This window comes from Bicyclus anynana, chromosome 19 (genome assembly GCF_947172395.1).
Source record: "Bicyclus anynana chromosome 19, ilBicAnyn1.1, whole genome shotgun sequence".
NCBI lineage: Eukaryota > Metazoa > Arthropoda > Insecta > Lepidoptera > Nymphalidae > Bicyclus > Bicyclus anynana.
Genome location: NC_069101.1, coordinates 13,176,443 through 13,199,128, shown reverse-complemented (window position 1 = coordinate 13,199,128; position 22,686 = coordinate 13,176,443). Strand labels below are relative to the sequence as shown.

The 22,686-nt window shown below is 36.4% G+C and overlaps 1 protein-coding gene across 1 annotated transcript; it reads right to left on the bottom strand.

Moving 5' to 3' along the window:
- Positions 1-19,436: 19,436 nt before the first annotated feature.
- On the bottom strand, positions 19,437-21,101 carry LOC112057381 (uncharacterized). The gene has a single exon (XM_052887606.1). It carries the CDS (start codon positions 21,099-21,101, stop codon positions 19,437-19,439), a length of 1,665 nt encoding a protein of 554 aa, XP_052743566.1.
- Between the last annotated feature and the right edge of the window lie 1,585 nt (positions 21,102-22,686).

The following is a 22,686-nucleotide window of genomic DNA, read 5'->3' as shown; positions in this document are numbered from 1 at the left end:
CATCCAAGACGATCTGTATACCCTAGAAACCTTATCAAAGGAGTCGTAATTAATTGAAATAACTCTTGAAACAAAAATGTTGCCAGCGCAAAAGGCGAAAAATACCAGATTTTTGTATTAAAATTCTTAGCATCTACAAAGCTTTTTAGTAGAATTACTTCAGTTAAAATTAATTAGAAATACACTGAGAATGCACGGAAAAGGAAGAATGAGAATTTTTTTAATAGAAGATTGCACTGTAAGGTGATAACGCGTTATTTGTTGTGATTTCAGACCAAACGCTACTTCGCCTGCAAGATGTATCATCAATACTTAATTTAACCTAGTAAATAATTAGCCGAGGGAATACGAGGGTAAAATATAGTATAATTTGTTACCCGATCAAGATGTAGCTTTCATGTGGCCAAAACTACCGTCGATTTCTCCTCTATCTCTCTCTGTTTAACACGATCCTATAGAAAAAGAAAGATAGAAGTACATAGAAAACTCGCAATTACGAGTTAAGCAAAACATCGTTACAGAATAGTGCTAAAATTATAGAAATAACATCTCACGGGGCACTCACCTGGATACGAGAGTAAGTTATAGAATTAACCCATGAGCCCTGAATAGGTCGTGAAAAACATGACTGGGGGAGCAAGATCCCCACATCTTTCCCGGGGAAGAAGCCTTTGCCTCGAGGCCCGTATACCCAGACCATCTGATAGGAAAAAAATGCGCGCGTACGAAGTACACATGTCAGAAGTGAAACTTCTTTGGCGAACTAATTTATAAATCTTGTTTATATTTATACAAATCTAAAACTTTAGATTTCCGAGATTACGAGGAAGGGAAAAAGGAAGATAGGTTAGGAATTTAATTGTCATTAAAATATAAAAAGTGTTGAAAATTAATGTAAATTATGAATTTATTTTTTTCAATTTCTTTAATATTTACATTGCGCGATTTCTCTCTCTCGTTCAATCTTTCTCACTATAGCTCTCTCCCACCTCTCACTCCATAGCACTGTGCGTAATACGACGTTCGCTCTGTCTCACTTTTTCTCTCAATCTTTCTCACTTGCTTGCTCCCTACTCTCACTCCAGGGCTAGTTGCTTCATGCTACGTTCGCCCTGTCTTACTCTCTCTCAACCTCTCACACTCTTTTTCGACACTTCAGTTGCATACCGGCGTGACGTTACATCTATAAAAACTTTACCCTCATGCGCCTAAGGAAGTTTCTTTTAGAACACCTACACACCCTACAATGTCTTGTCCAATGCCTCAACCACCTGGGGAAGGCAAGACCAAAATTCAAGCAGTAGAAGCATTAACAGCTTTGTCATGTTTGACACAACCTTGATGATGTTTGATATAGCTCAGCATTGTGCTGCACGAACCAAGCAAAAGCTGAAGCATACGCATTACAGTATCACAGTAATATCCTACTAATATTATAAACCGGAAAGTTTCTATGGATGTTTATTTGGATGTTTGTTTGGATGTTTACTCTGGATTAACACATAGGCTTTTCATCCCGAAAAAATCCATGGTTCCCGAGTTCGCAGGCGTCTGATGGTTAAACATAAATATGTGATAGCATTTTCAACTATTCGTTGGTTCTCCTTATCTCATCATTTAATGAATTTATGATCATCTTATGTATGAAAGTTGAAGCAAGTAGGTATTTCAATATTAAATAGAGGCTACACAAAGAGACGCCGGCGGGTACGCTAACATTATATTTGCAAGAGCAGCGCGGAATGTGATCCAATTGCAGCGCCACGTGAATGAAACTTGATGCTTTGAAGTTCTTCGCTGAAAGTATTTAGTTGCTCCCATTCGGTCTGCGTTACTCGCCCCTCAAAGATACTTATTATAAAGTTAAAGAATTTCATAGTTTGAGCGCGCTAATTTCAAGAATAAAGAGCTGTGATAGCCCAGTGGATATGATCTCTGCCTCTGATTCTGGAGGGTGTGGGTTCGAACCCGGTCCAGGGCATACACCTTCAACTTTTCAATTGAGTGCTTTTTAAGAAATTAAATATCACGTGTCTCAAATGGTGAAGGAAAACATCGTGAGGAAACCTGCATACCAGATAATTTTCTTAATTCTCTGCGTGTGTGAAGTCTGCCAATCCGAATTGGGCCAGCGTGGTAGACTTTTGGCCTAACCCCTCTCATTCTAAAAGGAGACTGGAGCTCAGCATTGAGCCGAAAACGGGTTGAATTTCAAGAATATGAAAAAAAAAATGCCCTATGTCACGCATCAGGCGTCGTACCCTCGTGTATGACGGAATTGAACAATCGCTGAAGGACTTCAAGTTTACCACCCGCTTTCAGGAGTTCTGCTGTGATTTCGCCCTCGCTTGGCGACTTATTGTTATTCAGGTGTTTGAGAGCCGTACTAATCTCGTAAAGGCTGACGTCCGGGATATCTTCGGTGTAGTGTAAATTTGGCTCTCGGATCTTTGGCCAAATTGTCAACAAGCTGTTGAGTAGCATAACTGTCCGTTTCTCGGGCTTTGAAGAAATCAGATTACCCTGTACGGTATTCAAACGCGTCAGCTGCATCTACGCAATAGACAGATCTCTTGCGAAAACATTCTTGTTTTTTTGTTGAAAAAAGTCTCGATTATATATAATATGGTTCTAATTTCAATTCTATATATCCACGCGTTCCTGAGATAGAGGGACCAGACAGACCACCAAACAACAAAGTGGTCTTAATAAGGGTTCCGTATTTAGCTTTGTAATCATTTTGTACAAAGATTTTATACTATTGGATAATTCACTAGCGCGTCGAAACCGAGGTGGACAAAAGTGGCTAATTATCTTAATTCATTCATTTAGTCGCTTTGTAAGCAACGACATTACCTAAATATTGTCTACAATGTCGAACTGTATGTTTAGGAAGTGTAAAAGCTATATGAAAATGTGCATGTGTGCGCTCAGTGGATTATCTAATTACGGATTACTTTTTGCGGTGATTTTGTAGGAACGTAATGTATCTGATAGTTGAAAATCTTTGCCTACACATACAAAACTGATAGGTAGTCGATATTAACAACAGCGGCAGTTTCTCGGTACAAAGCGGAACATATCCGTTCACGTCTCGACATGTCCGTCCGTACACTCGCACGTACCTGTTTCGTATTCATCGAATGGCTGCATTCTGCATACGCCATGCATCCGTGACGTAGCGCGATCAAACAGTTTACATTCACCACTCTTTGTTTATGAACGGTATGTAATAGGAATGGCCGAAAATCGTTTACGAGCTGGCAATCGTAAACGATTTTCGAGAAGTTCAATACGATAAATTACATTTACTATGTCTTTGTTTAAGGCCACTATTTCGACTCTGTAGTGATCTTCCAAACCAAAGGATTGATTCGATCATATCAAACACTGATCTACATTTAACAGTCCCTGAATCGTTTTCATCTTATTTTCGTTTTTTCAATCATCTAACATTGTGTTTTCAACGTAATTACACAATTATCGTCATTTTACGTACCTAATGTAACATTAGTATAGTAGTAGTAAGTAGGTAATGACGTTAATTTAACGAAAAACTGGTATTTATGTAATTTCGTTGAAATAATCATGTTAGATGATCGTAAAAACAAAAAAACATTGCCACTTTATGTAAAATTGTGCAGTTAAAGTTATTTAGGTGAAAACACAGTGTTAGTTACTAGTAGTAGTTACTTTAATGGTACACCGAGTTACATAATAACCCTGCTGATCACTAATGAACTTTGAGGGAGTTTCTTACGTGCGTGGCTATAAAAGTAAGCTATAAGAACGTAAGTAAGACATAAAACACGAAAAAAAGGAATATCAATGACAAAAATGACAGCCGATAAAACTGTTCGTGTGTTGGTCGCGATGTGTATAACATCATGCCGATGCGACCAACACACCTCAGTTTTAACGGACGTCAAGCTGTCAAGCATGTGAGATAACTTGATTATCAGTGGCTGATATGATCATAATTTGCTATAGGTAGGTACTGCGCGGTGAGATCCTTATTTGACAATAGTCTATGTGGTTCATGTGTAGCAAGCCTTGTAGAGTTCACAGATGTGATCTAGACAGCCCAGATGAGATTGATGGGAGGCTGCAACGCGATTTATTCCAACAGATAGAATACGGGATGTGTTTGCGCTCGTGATTGTGACCAACTGTTTGCGACACCGGATTTCTATTACATCCTCTATGTACTGACGGTGTGGCGCGCCTGGCTGACTACTAGTTAGTAGTTAATGTCTTGTTGAGTTTGTCGATTAGAATCAACGATATTTTCTACTAGAGATAGGGCACTAGCGCATCAAAACTGACGCGGCCAAATGTGCATAATTGTCCTAAATTTAATTTAGTCGTTTATTACTTGTAAACAACGAAAGTTATTTAAATAGATAATACCTAAATTTTATCTACAATGTTGAGTTGTGTGTGCAGGAAGTGTAAAAACTACATAGACTTGTGTTCTACAATGATTCAGATCTGCCTTGCCAGTGCCTTGGAGTGACCTTATATCAAAATTAGTTAGGGGGCCCAAATGAAGGGTAAAACTTTTTCATAGTAGAAGTATGTATGTAGTATATATAACTGTAGGTTGTTTCTAACTTTTGGACGTGCGCTTAAAGGTGTTTTTTTTTGGGAAGCACCAGATTTAGTGAGATTGTGGATTTTTTATTTTATTCTTTACAAGTTAGCCCTTGACTACAATCACCTGATGGTAGGTAAGTGATAATGAAATCTAAGATGAAAGCGAGCTAACTTGTTAGGAGGATGAAAATCCACACACCTTTCGGTTTCTACACGACATCGTACCGGAACGCTAAATCGCTTAACACTTTAATATACACGAAGGGGCCCCGAATCTATATATATCTATACTAAATTTATAAAGCTTTGTTTGTTTGATTGAACGCGCTTAACTCAGAAACTACTGGTCCAATTTGAAAAAATCATTCAGTGTTAGATAGCCCATTTATCGAGGAAGGCTATAGACTATATATTATCCCTGTTTTCCTACGGGAACGGAAACCACACGGGTAAAATGGCGTCAGTTAGTCATTGATACGGCTGATACGACGGTAGTTACGCCCCTGAATCCAGGCAAGTAAAAGTTAAACATGTAGTAGCCTAAGTAAGTTATCCCAAACTCTAAAGTATCATTAAAGTAACTGCATCCCGGACGATAGTTGGCGCGCTAGTCTAGTTCAGTAAACTCAGTTATTGGTGCATTGATTAGTTTGCCCACTGTAGCGTTTAAGAGGACATCAAATGCGTCTAATTATCTTTACATAGTAATTCCTGACGCACCGTGGTTTTACCTGTGTAGTTCCCAATCCCGTAGGAATACGGAGATAAAATATCCACTACGTTACTCGCTGATAAGACAGCTTTCTATTGGTGAAAGAATTATCAAAAACGATCCAGTAGTTTTGCAGCCTATTCACATCAAACAAACAAACAATCAAATATTACCTAATATGGCACTAGCCGGCGCGTTTCGGTTTCAGCCGCGTAGTTTCAATTCCCGTAGGAATACGTAGATTGTATAGCCTCTGATACTCACAAATAACGTGGCTTTCTAGTGGTAAAAGAATTTTCAAAATCGGTTCAGTAGATCCAGAGAAGACCCTCTACAATCGTCATCAACCCATATACGGCTCACTGATGAGCTCGAGTCTCCTCTCAGAATGAGAGGAGTTAGGCCAATAGTCCACCACGCTGGCCCAATGCAGATTGGCAGACTTCACACACTCAGAGAATAAAGATAATTCTCTGTCTCTGTTATGCAGGTTTCCTCACGATGTTTTCCTTCACCAATTGAGACACGTGATATTTAATTTCTTAAAATGCACACAACTGAAAAGTTGGAGGTGCATGCCCCGGACCGGATTCGAACCCACACCCTCCGGAATCGGAGGCAGAGGTCATATCCACTGGGCTATCACTGCTCTACAATATCCCAAACTTTGGCTGGTGGGAGGCTTCGGCCGTGGCTGGTTACCACCCTACCGGCAAAGACGTACCGCCAAGCGATTTAGCGTTCCAGTACGATGCCGTGTAGAAACCGACAAAGGGGTGTGGATTTTCATCTTCCTCCTAACAAGTCAGCCCGCTTCCATCTTAGATTGCATCATCACTTACCATCAGGTGAGATTGTAGTCAAGGGCTAACTAGTAACGAAAAAAAAAAGAACACTTAAACTCTTAATAATTTTAGTATAAACTAGCCGACGCTCCGTGGTTTTACCCGCATAGCACCCATTTCCCTGGGAATACAAAGATAAAATATATCTATATTACTTGCTGATAAGGTAGCTTTCAATTAGTAAAACAATTTTTAAAACCGGTAGTAGCCTATTTAAATCAAAGAAACCAACAGTAAAATCCTCGCTCTTTATAATATTAGCTTAGATGAATGTACATCGTTCGTTCAGCTGAATGGAAAATCGAACAAAGTTCTCAGACAAATCAGCTTCCCACGAACTACTTAGATCATTTAACGTCTTCATAAAACCTCTGGCGGTTTTTCAAAAGGGACATTTTCTATAAACTTCTGATGGAATTCGCGCCCCGTCGCACTCGCTTCGCTGAAAATAGTTTTAATCTTCATTCGCGCCTTGAATAAATCTCGGGATTTTTAATCTATAGCTAGCAGAGGTCCCACGGTTTCACCGGCGTAATTCCCGTTTCCATGGAAATATGCGGTTAAAGTATAGCCCATGTCCATAAGGAATAATAGAGGATTCTAACGGTGAAAGAATTTTTCAAATCGATGTAGTAGTTTCAGTTACAATAGAATATTTCCTCTATAAAATAGGTAATAATCTGGTTTGCAAAGACAACTGATAATCAGCGAATTCAAAAATCATCAAAGAAGATATTATATTAAATCACTACGATACGTGTTTGCAAAGCTTTTGCGGTGTGAAAAAATGACATCAGCTTATTCCTTTAGCGAATATTACTTTATGATTCTATCCATTAGAATCTAGTAAAATATAAAAGATTTTAGAACATTATGAATTTCTGTATCGTGAAAGAATACAATAAGGAACTTAAGCTTACTTATCCTAATAACTATACAAAACATGCCCACGTGGTGGCAAGAATACTGGCTGTATTTCCTGGACAGCCAGGCTGATCCTTTGCGCCAAAAATGAGCCAGCCCTTCTGTCACCAGTCGAGGCAACTAGCTAGACTAAGAGGCCGCGGTGAAATTATTCGATAAAATTTTTTGGCCCAAGGGTCTCCACGGCAAAAGGTATATAATATATGTAACTCTCTGTCAGAGAGGCCTACTCGAACCACTTACCGGTTTCAGCTTTTTCTGCTGCGGCTCCCGGTCGTAATAATTTCTATATCATTCTGAAAAGTGGGCCCAATTTCGGACATCTTCCTTTCATCTTTGCACTCGTAAGTAAAACAGTTTTCGATATTTAGTGATGAGTGACAAGACTTTTCGCTTTTATTCTGGACACGTATATTTCAATAGTCATGTCATTGATAAAACCGGACAGGCTATGCGGACTATATTTCACATGTACGACACGATAACAGAAACATTTCGACGTTTGTGACCTACATTAAGTTCTGTAAAAATTTAAGCCTTGATAACGAATTGATTGATAGTTCATTAATTAAAATATACCTCGGTAGGTTAGGCGCTGCGGAAACAAGCCACAAACATAAAAGTAATGCTACAACTTTTATGCTGTTTATCATGCAAAAGCAGAACCCCACGGTTTTACCCGCATTTCTTCGTTATCAATCCATATTCGACTCACTGCTGAGCTCGAGTCTCACAGAATGAGTGGTCAATAATCCACCACGCGGATTAGCAAACTTCACATACACAGAGAATTAAGAAAATTGTCAGGTACGCAGGTTCCCTCACGATGTTCTCCTTCACCGTTTGAGACACGTGTATTTCTTAAAATGCACACAACTGAAAATTTGGCGTTACATGCCCCGCACCGGATTCGAACCCGAACCCTCCGGAATCGGAGGCAGAGGTCATACCCACTGGGCTATCACGCGCATTTCTTATTTCCGAGGAAATAAATAAAATATAACATATTTTCATCAGGGATATTTTAGGATTGAAATAATTTTTCAAAGTCTGTAGTTTTATAGTCAATGTAAACAAACAATCATATTTCATTTCCTCTATATTATGCTCCCGACTTAGTTTTTAACCGACTTTATATTAAAGATTAGGCGCTTGCAATACTGTTACCTATCGGAAAAAAATGGCGAACTGGCGGAAAAACTCGGGCTTATGCCATTTTATAACAACAGTTTGTATATAAGTATCTACTCATAAACATAAAAAGGTTCGCGAAATACTTAAAGGAAATAATTTATTCCACTCACCCAGTTCGAGTCTCAACCCTTGTAAATATTCAACAAGAAAAAATTCCAACAATCCAATTTCCATACAATAAATTGGATGTTATGAAAATAACTTGAAAAAGGGCGTAAGAATTCTCAAGTTTTAATTAACTGAATACTCCACCGAGGCCAAATAAACTCAGATGCCTCATTAAACGTAAGATTACAATGTAAATTCTTTTAGAAAGGCTTGAATACCATATAACTTGAGAAGTTGTGTCCTTGAAGGCGAAATTGAAGGCTTCAGCGCTCATCCTAATTGTAGTACTTGTAATTGTAATTAAGCAAATTAATTAATACCAGTATTATAAATGCGAAAGTTTAGGATGTATGGATGGATGTAGGCCGTCATAGCCCTGTGGATAACCGCTGCCTTCGATTCGGAGGGCGTAGGTTCTAATCCGGTCCGGGGCATGCACTTCCATCTTTTCAGATATGTGCATTTCAAGAAATTAAATATCACGTGTCTTAAACGGTGAAGGAAACCTGCATACCTACTACTGCAAACTTTGCTAATTCTCTTCGTGTGTAAAGTCTGTCAATACGCACTTGACCAGCGTGGTGGACTAAGGTCTAATTCCTCTCAGTCTGAGAAGAGACTCGTGCTCAACAGTAAGTTTAGGGTTGTTAATTATGATGAATCTATGTTAAAATACTCAATCACATCAGGTAGGCTAAACAGATTTCTATAAGATTTTGCACAAAGATACATTAAATAGACATGTAAGATATGTTTCTAAGTATCCATACTATGGCAAGTTCGTACCATAATATGCGGGCGACGGGGAGAAATGGACTGCGCGGGTGTGAAATCGTACGCGCAGGACAGAGGTTTATCTAATGAGTTCGTTAAAGATAAAAGCGCTTGGAGGCCATTGGATCAGCTTCCACCTTCACACAAAAAGTAAAACTATAAGAAATTTTAATGTTATCATCAATTGTAAATTATAATACAGTATGATTTTTTAAAAAGAGCAACTGTTGAGTTTCTTGCCGGTTTCTTCTCAGCAGAAGCTGCCTTCCGAACCGGTGGTAGAATCTTTACAAATAGTCAACTGACGTGCCAAAAGTGCTTGTAAACTGAGCCTACTTGAAATAAATGATTTTTGATTTGATTTGATTTGATCTGTCATCCGTCATGCTCCCGTGGATTATCGAACCCCGTGTTACGAACGAATTTGCCAAGCTATACAAGAATGACGTTTTCCGCCCCCTCTTCTGTGTGTTTACCGCTTTAGCCGGGTCCGTTCCGTTTAAACCATGGTTAAGCAGACTTAACTATACTACAGGCTTTCTTGATAAGTACTGTTTACCAACAAACTAATTCAAAATGAGGGTATAACCCACTAGTCATTACACACCAAATAACACTTTTATTTATCTTGTTCATAAACTATTGAAAATAAATTATTAATAATAATAAATAAGTTTAGAACAATTAGATATGGTTTAACAGTTTATAAACAAACTATACATAATTTAAAATAAATAAGTAATGAAATGACATGCATTTTTTATTTACCTTCATTTCTAATTTCTTTGTTGGTAAACAGTACTCACCGAGAAAAGCTGTACTATAGACTACAGTTAATATGTAATGAAACACGGCTAAAACTCACATGATACAACGTCGGCGCCCTTGGTCATGAGCTGGTTCTTGGAACGCGACACGATTCAAACTTTGTATCGTAGTTTTAGCCGTGTTTGATATTAAATTATTATGAATAACTATACTACACTTTTTTCAGTTCTATGATGTTTTCCGCCCTGGCTTCTGTGTGCTTACTGTTTTAGCGTAATTTATGCCGTACTGTTTTAGCGTAATTTATGCCGTACAAATTTTATGCCGTAATTCACAATTTCGTTCACTTCGATAACATATTTCCGCTCGGCTTTTGTGTGTATTCTGCCTTAACTGCGACCGTAGACATAGTTTTTGCGGTAGTTATAAGCTTACTTATCTATAGTACACTTTTGTTCAGTTCTATGACATTTTCCGCACCGGATTCTGTTTGTTTACGGCTTTAGAGTGTCCGCAGTCAAATTTTATGCCGTAATTAATAATTTCGTTGACTTCGATAACATATTTCCGCGCGGCTTCTGTGTGTATTCTGCTTAAACCATGTCCGCAGTCGAAGTTTATGCAGTAGTTATAAGCTTACTTAACTATAGTACACTTTTGTTCAGTTCTATGACATTTTCCGCCCCGGCTTCTGCTTGTTCGTGGATTTAGAGTGACCGCAGTCAAATTTTATGCCGTAATTAATAATTTCGTTGACTTCGATAACATATTTCCGCACGGCTTCTGTGTGTATTCTGCCTTAACTGTGTCCGTAGTCAAAGTTTATGCGGTAGTTATAAGCTTACTTAACTTTAGTACGTTTTTATAAGTTCTATGACATTTTCCGCCCCGGATTCTGTTTGTTGACGGCTTTAGAGTGTCCGCAGTCAAATTTTATGCCGTAATTCCTATTTCTATAGCACACTTTTGTTCAGTTGTATGACGTTTTCCGCCCTCGCTTCTGTTTGTTTGCGGCCTTAAAGTGTCCACAGTCAAATTTTATGCCGTAATTCACAATTTCGTTCACTTCGATAACATATTTCCGCGCGGCTTCTGTGTGTATTCTGCTTAAACCGTGTCCGCAGTCGAAGTTTATGCCGTAGTTGAGCTGACTTAACTAAAATGCAGTTTAGTTCGGTTAGTGTTGCGTTTAGAGCTTAATTGAATGCTTGTTTTAATACTGGTAATTTGAACAAGCTTGCACAAGCTTTGAGGAGTAATGAGAGTTCATTAGCGATTATGAAATTGAAATGAAGTTAACTTTATTTATGATTTTTAATATTAACTTTTCTTTATAGTGGTATTTAATTTCTCGAGCTTATTATTTTTTAATCAATACTCTCGGGATAATTATATAAAATAAATAAAAAAAAATACTAATAAAAATAGATAGAAGGTCCTTTTTAACACTGTCCACGTCACAAAACATGTAGAAAATGTTATAATTTTAATTCTATATTTGCGCCATATAGAATTAAAATTAGTTAACTAACAAAACAAAAATAAGACTGCTTGTTTAAATTTTTAGTTTTGCTTGTATCACACTATTTACACTAATATTATAAAGACGAAAGTTTGTGTGTAAGTGTTTATGTTCGTTCCTCCTTTACGCTGCGGTTACTGAAGCGATTTAGCTGAAATTTGGAATGGAAATAGAGTTTACTCTGGTTTAATCCCGCAGGATAGGCCATGATTCCCGCAGGATTTGTGAAAACTGAATTCCACGCGGACGAAGTTGCCGGCGTTCGCTAATAACGACATATATTGTACCTACTATCTACTAATTTCATGAAGAGACTGATGTAGTAAAAGTGATGAGAAGTATTGATTTTTCTCTAAATACCCAATAAGCAGTACTCGCTAATGAAGAGGGAACGTTCTAAACCTCTTAAACGGATAAGTCGGTAAACCGCTCGCCCTTTTCGATGATTGTTCGGTTTAATTCAATCTCGGCAAAAGAAAATGTCCGATGGGATGCCGATTAAAGTTATAAAGTTACGAATATCACAGACTAACTTGTAACAGAGGTATTGTGTTAGCTGTCGATGTTCCTATACGAAGACGAAGGTCTAGGAGCTAGGGTTCGAGGTTTTGGAATTGAGCACCTGGTGACTCGTATAAGACTTTATTCCACTCCATAATCCAAGTATCAATACACACTTCAAAACGTTAGCAAATCGTATTCCAAAATCGTAGCCGAGTTCACTATAGTTCACTTGTATCGTTTGTATCACTTAATGTTCACTTCATTTCGTTTCGAAGTTAACTGCCCAATCGTTGGCTCCGTGGCGTATTTATACCCACTCAGAACGGCTCCAGATATTTCTGGGAACGCCTACACGCATGTTGTTTATTCCACGGAGTTCGCCAAATCAAAACAATAACAATAGGTAAGCGATAAAAACATCTCAAGTTGTAAACAACTCGAAAGGGCGAGCGATTATAAGCCCTATGGTTCTAGCAATAGGGTTCTCCGTAATAATATGCTAATGATCCTGTGATGTCACCGAAGGACGCAGCCGGATCCGCTGGGTTTTTGTGGGTATTCCGAAGTCACGACGAGTCCCGCATACCCTTTCGGAAGCGATGCGTAAATGCATTTCCCAGCGAAAAAATAGAAGTATTGTGTTAAGCACATTCAGTAAGTTTTGTTCATGTTTGGCACGAATCTCCTCTCAATATTAGACCACGCTTTCCCAATGCGGATTTGTAGACTTTACAAACTTAGACAATTTAGAAACTTCTCAAATGTGCAGATTTCCTCATTTATTCCTCCGTGACCATTTTAGACATGTATATTTAATTTTTTAAAATGCACATGACTGCAAAGTTGGAGGTGTATGTCCCAGACCGGATTCATACCAAAATCCTCCGAATTGAACGCAGAAGTTATATCCACTGGGCTATGACTGCTTATGCAACTAATCTAAGTATATTATGACTTATTAAGTCCTGATTAATGTATTGATTGTGGACTTAAATAGTGTAGTTTAATTTCATTGTTATTTTAACTACTTATTGGTTTTTATAACTTTGAATATGGTTTCACGTTGCCTGTTTTCGTGGCGGCACTTGGAACGGGGTCCCAGCTGAAAATCAGCGCCGTGTACTCTTTGCTTGTGGGGAACATATAGCAATATGCTGAGCTGGAACCTTTGTCTAGTTTATGCCACATATCGCAGGGTATTATTATTCCTAGTATTACCTATAGGTATAGGTATTATATACAGGAGAAAAATTGTGATGTATGGCATAATGTAGCAATAAATATATTTTATTTTTTCTTCCTTTCTTGTATACATGATATATTATACTAGAAGACGCCCTCGACTTCGTCTGCGTTGAATTGAGTTTTTAATTAATCCTAAATCCAACAATAAATTTTTCTGAGATGAAAGATTTTACTCTGGATTAACTAGGTTACTTTGTGTTAATCCAAAGTAAAATCTATTGCCATTCCAAATTTCAGCCAAATCGCTACAGTAGCCGCAGCATAACGGAAAGGAACAATCATATACAGGAAGAAATTTTTTTTAGTACAGATATTTTTATATTTTGTACATAAACAAAATTTAATGATCACGTATTTTTTCTTTTTTTTTTTAACTCAAAAATAACAAAGTTATCGTTAGCTAAAGTTTAAACATTTAAACAGAATTTGAGGGTCACCCTATCGCTGTACTAGGTAATAGCACAGTAATAGGCAACTACAAAATCAGCTGGTAGGTACTAGGTTAGCGAGCGCCCGCGCCGAGGGCTGTTGACCTTTCTACGTTTATTTATTTTTGTACCTATTATTTTTTATAATAATTAAAGGTCGTCACTTTTGAGTTGAGTATCGATTTTCCCTTCATACTTTATTGGGCTTAGGACCATCAATAATGCGTAGTAATAATAATAAAAATTAAAACAGAGACTATAAAAATTATGAACTTTCGATTGGAATAATGAAATACAAATGATGATTATTATTACGCAAACTTTTGTATTAAAGCATGATTCGACTTAAATGCGCAAGCGACGGCAGATTGTCTGTCACTGGTCGCCCTTCGGCAATTTGGCAGGCGTCCTCAGGGATTTTTCGATCCCCTCACCCCTGCCACCCCCGTCAGCCGAAGCCGAAGCGATATGACTACTGCCGGTATTTCTTTGTCGGCGTCTTACAAAGTGCCGCCGCACAGTTGCGCAGTTTGTTTGGGAATGTGTCCATTATTTTGTTATTTCTGAGACATAAATTGAAAAAAAAAATTACATAAAATGTATCGAACTGTTTGTAGATTTATGTTCTATTAATGATACAGAACCACGAAAAAAAATGTCCGCACTAAAGTCCGAATCACCCTGTATGTTCTGTAAATAATAAAAAATTATTTATGGTTTGCTAGTTAGATAATAAAAATTGTAATAAATATATGTTAAATTTAGGTTGAAATTTTTATTGTACATTTTCACATCAAATATAATTATGTTATTGGGATAAATTATTGAAATTAATATTTTTATTGTAAAAATCTTGCATACTGTAATCGGTTGAATGTATAGGTGACTCAATAATTTTAAGACCAAAACATGTACCACATTCTAGTAAATAAATGATTTGATTTGATTTGATTTATACACTTATACACACTTTCACACTTTCGCCTTTATACTATTAGTGTGATTCAGAGGTATTGCTCTGAGATAAACTACTCTGTGTACCTTATAAGAAGCTGAGAGTCTGACGGCGGGCTCAAAGAGATCTTTTCTATAAGTTTTGATGGAGTTTACGCTCCGTCGCATTCACTCCCCTTGAAAATCTGTTTTAATCACAACTTGGGCAAAGCAAAGAGTTTCTGCCTTTAATCTGATAGTTCTGAGATATTTTCCCTCAATATCTTCCTCATTCAGATTTTAATGTGCTCACAAAACTTTATCCGCTGCGCCATTCCATTTTAATGTTATAAATTTTATTAATTTAGACATTTTATTTGTTAAATTATTTTTATGGAACCGCTGGATGCTGGTAGCTTGAGACCGTTGTGCTTGGAAGTCCATGAAGAGGCTTCATGGAGAGACTCCACCAGCAGTGGACGTACATCAGTTGATGATGATGATGATAATGATAATGAAGATATTATTCATTTAATTTAATATTTTTCAGTAGGTATATCAAGCAATGTCTATCTAGATATCTACCTATCAATATAGAAATATTTTTTATTAAAAACGAAGAAAAACTAAATCTATTTGAAATTCAGATTGGTTTAACGAATCTAGATGAAATTTGGGAAGTGCGAATACTTGTACTTGCCCGCCAACCCGCATTGGATCAGGGTGGTGCGATTAAACTCCTATATCCTATATCCTATAAGAAAGGAGACCTATCTCTGTAGTGGGGCGTAAAATAGTTTGATAATGATGAGTAGGTACTTATATTAACATGTATATTCTGTAACATACTTAGATAGTAATATTTATTTTATTTATTTATTTGGTCCACCAGTGACTGTCGCAACATTTACACAAATACAATCTAAAAAAAACACAAACACAAGGCTCTGCACAATCAAATGAAGGTAGACACGGCATGCACATTTCCGTAATATTAAAATAAATTGACGATTACATTAAATCAGTTTACATAAGAAAAAAAAAAATACATTTATAACAAGAAAAGGAAACATTTTACAACTACTATTTGAATATACTATATAATACAAAAAATAAAATGGAATTGGTAAAAACAAAAAGAAAAATTAGTTTAGCAAATCTAGTAAAACTAACTTGCGATATGTCCTTGGTGAGTCTATGTGGATATCTATAGACCGACTAAGTGCGTTATATAATTTACATAGCCTGGGCATAGTAGAATAGGCGCCAAAAACAGTTCTAGTGCGTTGCGGTACAAGTAAAGTAATAGCTTTGCGAGGGTATCAGCTAGTTTACTATATAACAAGCCTACGCCCCGCATAGTTCCCGTCCTCATGAGATTATGGGGATAAAATTTGACACTCACAAATAACGAAAGGAATTTTCCAAATCGGTTCAGTAGCTCAAGACATTATCTTACAACACCACAAACTTTACCTCTTTATAATATAACAAGCCGACGCCCCACGGTTTCCTCCGCGTAGTTCCCGTTCCTGTGCGAATACGAGGATAAAATATAGCCTACAACACTCACAAATAACAAAGCTTTCTAGTGAAATTAAAGAATTTTCAAAATCTGTTCAGTAGATCCAAAGATTACCCTCTACAACACCATAAACTTTAACTTTTTATATTAATAGTATAGATCAGGATAAAAACCTTTCTAGATACGTTTTACATTTTATTATTTAATCATAGATTTATATTATACTTCGGGATGTGTCCTCCGTCTTGGAATAAGCGGCTTTTTGTCTGGTATCATAAAAAGGAACTTTGGCTCGCGCTTCTGTGGTTTGACAGCTGGGTCTTCTATTTCGATGTCTATGGGCACTGCGCTATCGGATTGCTTGAGGTTACCTAAATAAGTAAGGGTTTCCTTGAATAGTAGGTAATTTAAAATAGTAATTGTTGATTGGTGGTAGTTTAACTGCCTTTAAGGTCCCCCGGTGCAATGTGGAGTCGAATATTAAGGTCCCAGGTTCGAGCCCTGGGTATGAAATACTGAGCTGTTTTTATTGTAAAATTTGTTTACTAAAACATTTCAGCCTGAAGTTTAAAATTTCGTGCCTCGGAGATCATGTTAAGCCGTCGATTTTCTCAACCTGGGAATCGAACCAAAGGGTTTCTAGATAAAAATACAATGGATATTGCCAATGGATATATACCACTAAGCCAGAGAGATCAAATAAAAACTATCCCAATAACAATTTTACTTACAAAATATGAATAATATCAAACCAAATAAATACACAAAACTATTTCTGGTTTTAAAACTAAACATGAACATTTTTGGAATAAACAATTTGGATGTTTCAAACATCGATCGAATTAATGTTATCGGTAAATTTCCAATTGAAAAACAAAATGTAATAATAGAATAATGTAAATATAAATAATATTTTATGTACTAAGTTTTGTTTTCGACATCTCCTGCTTAATAATATGCCATCTATGCAGTGGTATGCGCAGTGAATTTACAAGATGAAGGTCCTGGGTTCGATCCCCGGCTGGGCCAATTGAGGTTTCTTTATTGGTCGAGTCTGGCTGGTGGGAGGCTTCGGCCGTGGGCTAGTTACCACCCTACCGACAAAGACGTACCGCCAAGCGATTTAGCGTTCCGGTACGATGTCGTGTAGAAACCGAAAGGGGTGTGGATTTTCATCCTCCTTTTAACAATTTAGCCCGCTTCCATATTAAATTGCATCGTCACTTACCACCAGGTGAGAAAAAGAATAAAAACGAAGGTCGTGGGTTCGATTCCCGGTTTTCCTAATTGGTCCAGACCTACAATACATGCCAGTCAGCTAAAAATACTAATGCCGCCGGCGACAACAAGTTTTCTTCTAAAAGAAAAACTAATTTAAAACATCTCCTCTTTTATATCTGAGTACTTCAAAGAAATCCACTCGTACAAGTTTTGATGCAGATTATGTCTTCGCAGTTTCCCCTCTTACTTTAAATATACTAGTTTTAATCTCGAAACTCTTATTAAGCAGCGATCTTTTCGCTTGAAAGTGAAAAGATTTCGTCATTAAACTGCAGATGAAAGCGAAAACTTCGAATATTTAAAATAGAAAATTTTCTTATAAACCATTCTAGGTCCTGGTTTCGATGGCCGATTGAGGTTTTCTTAATTAGTCCAGGTCTGGCTGGTAGGAGGCTCCGGCCGTGGCTAGTTACCACCCAATCGCTTCAGTAGTAGCGGCGTTAAAGAGTAACAAACGTCCATACAAACTTTCGCGTTTATAATATTAGTAGGAATATAACACGACCTCAGAACAAAATGAAACACTGAAAATGTACGGCCATTGTTAAGTATTTTTTGCTCCAGAATATAATATTTAGACTACAGGGTCCTCGATAAAAGAAAATAACATGCATGCTCATACTCGTATAACTGAAAATCTCTTTTCAATATAATATTGTTGAAATTGAAAACTGATAAGGTTTCGTACAATACCGATGCTTTGAAATATTTGCTATGAAAATAATACATGTAATGTCTTTAATATACGAACAATATATATTTCGTTAAGATTATATTATTTTAGACCTTACTAGCGGACGCCCGTGTCTTCGTCCGCCCTCACATTATTATCGCTGTAAAAAATGGAGTAACTTCTCCCGTTTTCCCAACATTTCCCTTCAGTGCTCTGCTCCTATTGGTCGTAGCGTGATGAAGTTTCAGTTATGTGCATTTCAAGTAATTAAATATCACACGGTGAAGAAAAACATAGCGAGGAAACCTGCATAATTGAGAATTTTCTTAATTCTCTACGAGTTTGAAGTCAACCTACATTAGGACAGTGTGGTGGTTTAAGGTTTAACTCCTCTCATTTTGAGAGGAGACTCGTGCTCATCAGGGAGCCGAATATGGGTTGTTAATGAAGATGATGTTTCTTTGTGACTTAAAACAATTTTACAAGTAAACAATAACTATGGGAGATAGTCGGGTGGTTAGAGGGTTTTAAATTAAAACTTTTAATCATAGGACGAACTATAAAAATATTGGGTTCTATTCATGTTTTCTTCTTTTCAAGAAATTTGAAAATTGGCCCACAGTTAGGAAGTTTGTTTGGCTAGTGTGCCTTTAGTCCCGATTATAATAGTTATAGTGACCGATACAGAGTCGAACATAACACTAAGCTCTTCCAACCCCATTAGACTAGCGTGGTGGGTTAAAGTTCTAATTCTCTTCTCTTATAATTGAGACTATTACATACTAGAAAGTAGGCTTGTGCTGTACATAATTACTATTTAAAAAAGTAAGTTTCGCTCTAAACTCCAGCATGGGCTGATATCATATAACTCTATAGTTATTTAATATACAATCTTTTTAACAAATAAATTAAGCCGACTTCAAAGTTTTTGAAAGAACCACGGGATAATACTGTCTTTAAATCCTAAAAGTGAATGATTTAATCGGCTTTAGTTAATGTATCACTGTGTTGGCACCGCCTTCAAAGTGATCAGGAGGTAGCACATACGATGTTATTTTTCGCTTTTTAGTTTATTTTTGTGATTTTGAAGTCAGTAAAATGTTTTTGTTAAAGAGATTTTATTTTTCTGTTTCTAGTGTGTCCTAGCATTTAATTTTCATAGAAATCGGTGTAGTAATTTTGTATTAAAATGATAATAACGAACGAACGAGAAATTTCGTTATTTTCATTTTAACACAAAAGTACTGAACCGGTTTTCATGAAAATTAAATTGAGCCAATCTGGAAGTATTTTTAAAATTGGTTAAGAAATGACGCGTCGAAGAACCTCTTTTTTTTTGAAGTCGGCTTAAAATAAAAACGACAACAATCCCACACTTTATTTCTACACAATAGAGTTTACCACTTAATTATACAATTTCTCTCTGTTAATGAGGATCTCTATAACGAAAATAATACAAGACAGAATACACCCGAATATCCAAATGTAAAAAATACCAGCTAACTGCAGAAGAGTGATTTTACATCCCACAGTGCAACTGTAACTATTAGAGAGAATATTTTTATTCGCAATTTTAGCTTTATCTACAAGGAGTATACCTATAGCTTCGTCGTACAACTTTCTACAAATTCCAGATTCATACAGCCTTTGAGTTACCTTCACGTAACTCTTAACGAAAGGACTGTCTTTTCTTAATATCATTTCATGATAAATCGTGAGAATCTCATCTGTAACTCGTAAAACCCTCGCTTCATCGTTAACAGCTGTCCTTGCTTGTAGAGCAGGTAAATGGCCATCGATCAGAACTGTCGATCCCTTGTTTTCTATTAGTTTGTGTTCACAATCCTTAAAGTTCACGCAATCGCGCGACATATTCGCCATTGTCTCGTATTTTACATCTTTAACGAAATATTTGGAGACAGGAACCAAATATGCCGTTTTGTCAGAAGCATTTAACTGTTCTACTGTGTCATAATGTGATGGTGGTTCATCGATGGTGAGGTAAGAATATATTTGACAGCTTACATAGGAAGATAAGTACAAACCCATGATGAGGTATAGAATATTCAAAACCCTTTGTTTTACCGTTCTAGCGTCTGGCACAGATGTGGCCCCGACTAGTGCTCCCCAGCTATACAATAATGTGTCTTTCATCGAAACTGCTTCATCATCAAATTTACAAACAATCCACCATACAATTGAATGTAATATATAAAATATCAAAAATACATATAACCCATGCGTTTTACCAACAAGCGTTTGCCAAGATCGTGTACTTCTTTCTACAGAATAAACCCAAACAATAGCCTGTGTCGAATAAATGCCAGAATAAGAAACAATGTTTCCGTAAATCTTGTATAGACCACCGGCGCAAGCGTCTAAAGATCCATTAATAACAAACTTTAGATAATCTGAATCAAAATATGGATTCTCTTCGTTTCTATAAACGTAATGCAGATTCAAAGTTGCGTTAAAATAACTTGCTATGATTTTAATCAACTCTACATCAGAACCATTTATATCTTCTATGAGCAGTGGATCAAAACTTTCAAGGTTGGCTTTGGTCTTTTTCATAGAATAAGGGTAGAGAGTGGCCATTCCTACACTAAAATTGCACTTTTTAAGGTTAAAAGGTACATACGATGAAGAAAATAGTGTCTGATGTATTTTATTATCTTTACTTGTATTATTGGAACAAATTGTAACTCTTTTCATCTTTATATATCCCTCAATAAGACAACTCTTATGATTAATTTCTGGATTAACAGTCATTGCTATAAATCCTCCAACTTCTTGATCTTGTACAAAGAACTGTACATTATACATTTGTATCTCATTTAGCTTTTCACTTATAACAACTTTGCAGAGCTTATTCAGAATAACAAAATGTTTAACTACTTTATCTATTTCTTTAAATAAATCAATCATTTTACTTAAATCTTCACAGTTATCGGAATAGGTCAAAGAAAATAGAGTACCTTGATCTATTTCTTTGGTAACATTCACTCCGTTTATTTCATCTGTTATTACAATTGGTATTTGATACTTGACAGCTTGAGTAACTGCCATATCAATGAAATTTTGTTTTGGTCTTGATGTATTTTCCAATTGGTTTCCAAGAAATAATACATGTGGCTTGTAGGTAGCAACCTCAAAGTTCTTGAACAAATAATCCACGATGCATTCTATTTTTAAATTTTTCTGGTCATAAATCAGTTTTATTTCAGCATTTGTGACTGTTAGAATAGCTACTATGAATGTTAGAAACAACATCGTCATAATGACAACGTTTTACGTCTGTTTCAATTCTTGAACACACTCTTTAATTTTAATAACAACTTGAACATAGATATAAAAACTAATAGAATAGTCATCAATGTTATATAAATGATAAATACTAGTAGATACATGCTTATTCGTTGGCACTGAGTTCTCTCTCTTTTTCATTTAATTTTTTTTCTTCTTTGTCTGAAGTTCTTGTGTAAATTGCATTAACGGACGTTATACTCTGTAAAATTTTTCTATTTCTTCTATTTTTCTATATTTTACCTTTATATTTTTTATGCCCTGATAATTAATATTAACTTAAATCTGTATTTAATTATTGAGACACATTTAAGTTAATATCTTAGGTTATCATTGTCGATCAAGGTGGGTATAGGAGAGAAAATTTGGAGCTTACTCCCACCAGGCAGCAATGAGTTTTGCGAGATTAGAATTTGACTCTGTAACGATTACTATCATACTCGTATGTTTTAAATAATAATAATAAATGACAACTTAACTTCCCAAAGCACAGAGTGTAAAACCATGCAGTTGCCTGGACAAATACTTAAAAAAAAAATCAAAACTAAAAAAACTTACCTAAATTCAAACCCAGTACCTCATGATGCGAAGCCTCATAGCCATTACTTGCATGATTATCAGAGTCATGCGTATAACTATTGGATCAATCAGGCTAATGAATATTTTTTTTCAATTTCCTACACAAAGTTACATGTTAATACTGACAGAGATAAAAAACAATAATTTATATATTTATATTTGTGTCGAGTCTATACGCTGAAAGTTCATAAGCTATTACAATCTAGTCGGGTAGATTGTTCAAAGATTGAAAGACTAAATAACATATTCGAAACTAACGTACAACGAAAACCTTTTACATTAATGCTTCATTAATGTAAAATAGTCAAATCTACAAAGCAAAAACTATTGACTTTTTATTGTAACTTCTTATTGTAACTTTTTGTAACTTTATTGTAACTTTTTATTGGAGCCGTGATAGCCCAGTGGATATGACCTCTGCCTCCGATTCCGGAGGGTGTGGGTTCGAATTCGGTCCGGGGCATGCACCTCCAACTTTTCAGTTGTGTGCATTTTAAGAAATCAAATATCACGTGTCTCAAACGGTGAAGGAAAACTTCGTGAAACCTGCACACCAGAAAATTTCTTAATTCTCTGCGTGTGTGAAGTCTGCCAATCCGCATTGGGCCAGCGTGGTGGACTATTGGCCTAACCCCTCACATTCTGACAGGAGACTCGAGCTCAGCAGTGAGCCGAATATGGGTTGAGAATGATGATGATGATTGTAACTTCAATCGCTGACTAAATTATTTTTTTATTTAAAAATGTTTTTCAGGATTTAGCATAATTT

What these genes read in the sequence shown, in the direction of transcription:
- LOC112057381 (XM_052887606.1), bottom strand. Translation starts at nt 21,101, where the DNA reads ATGGCAGTTACTCAAGCTGTCAAGTATCAAATACCAATTGTAATAACA.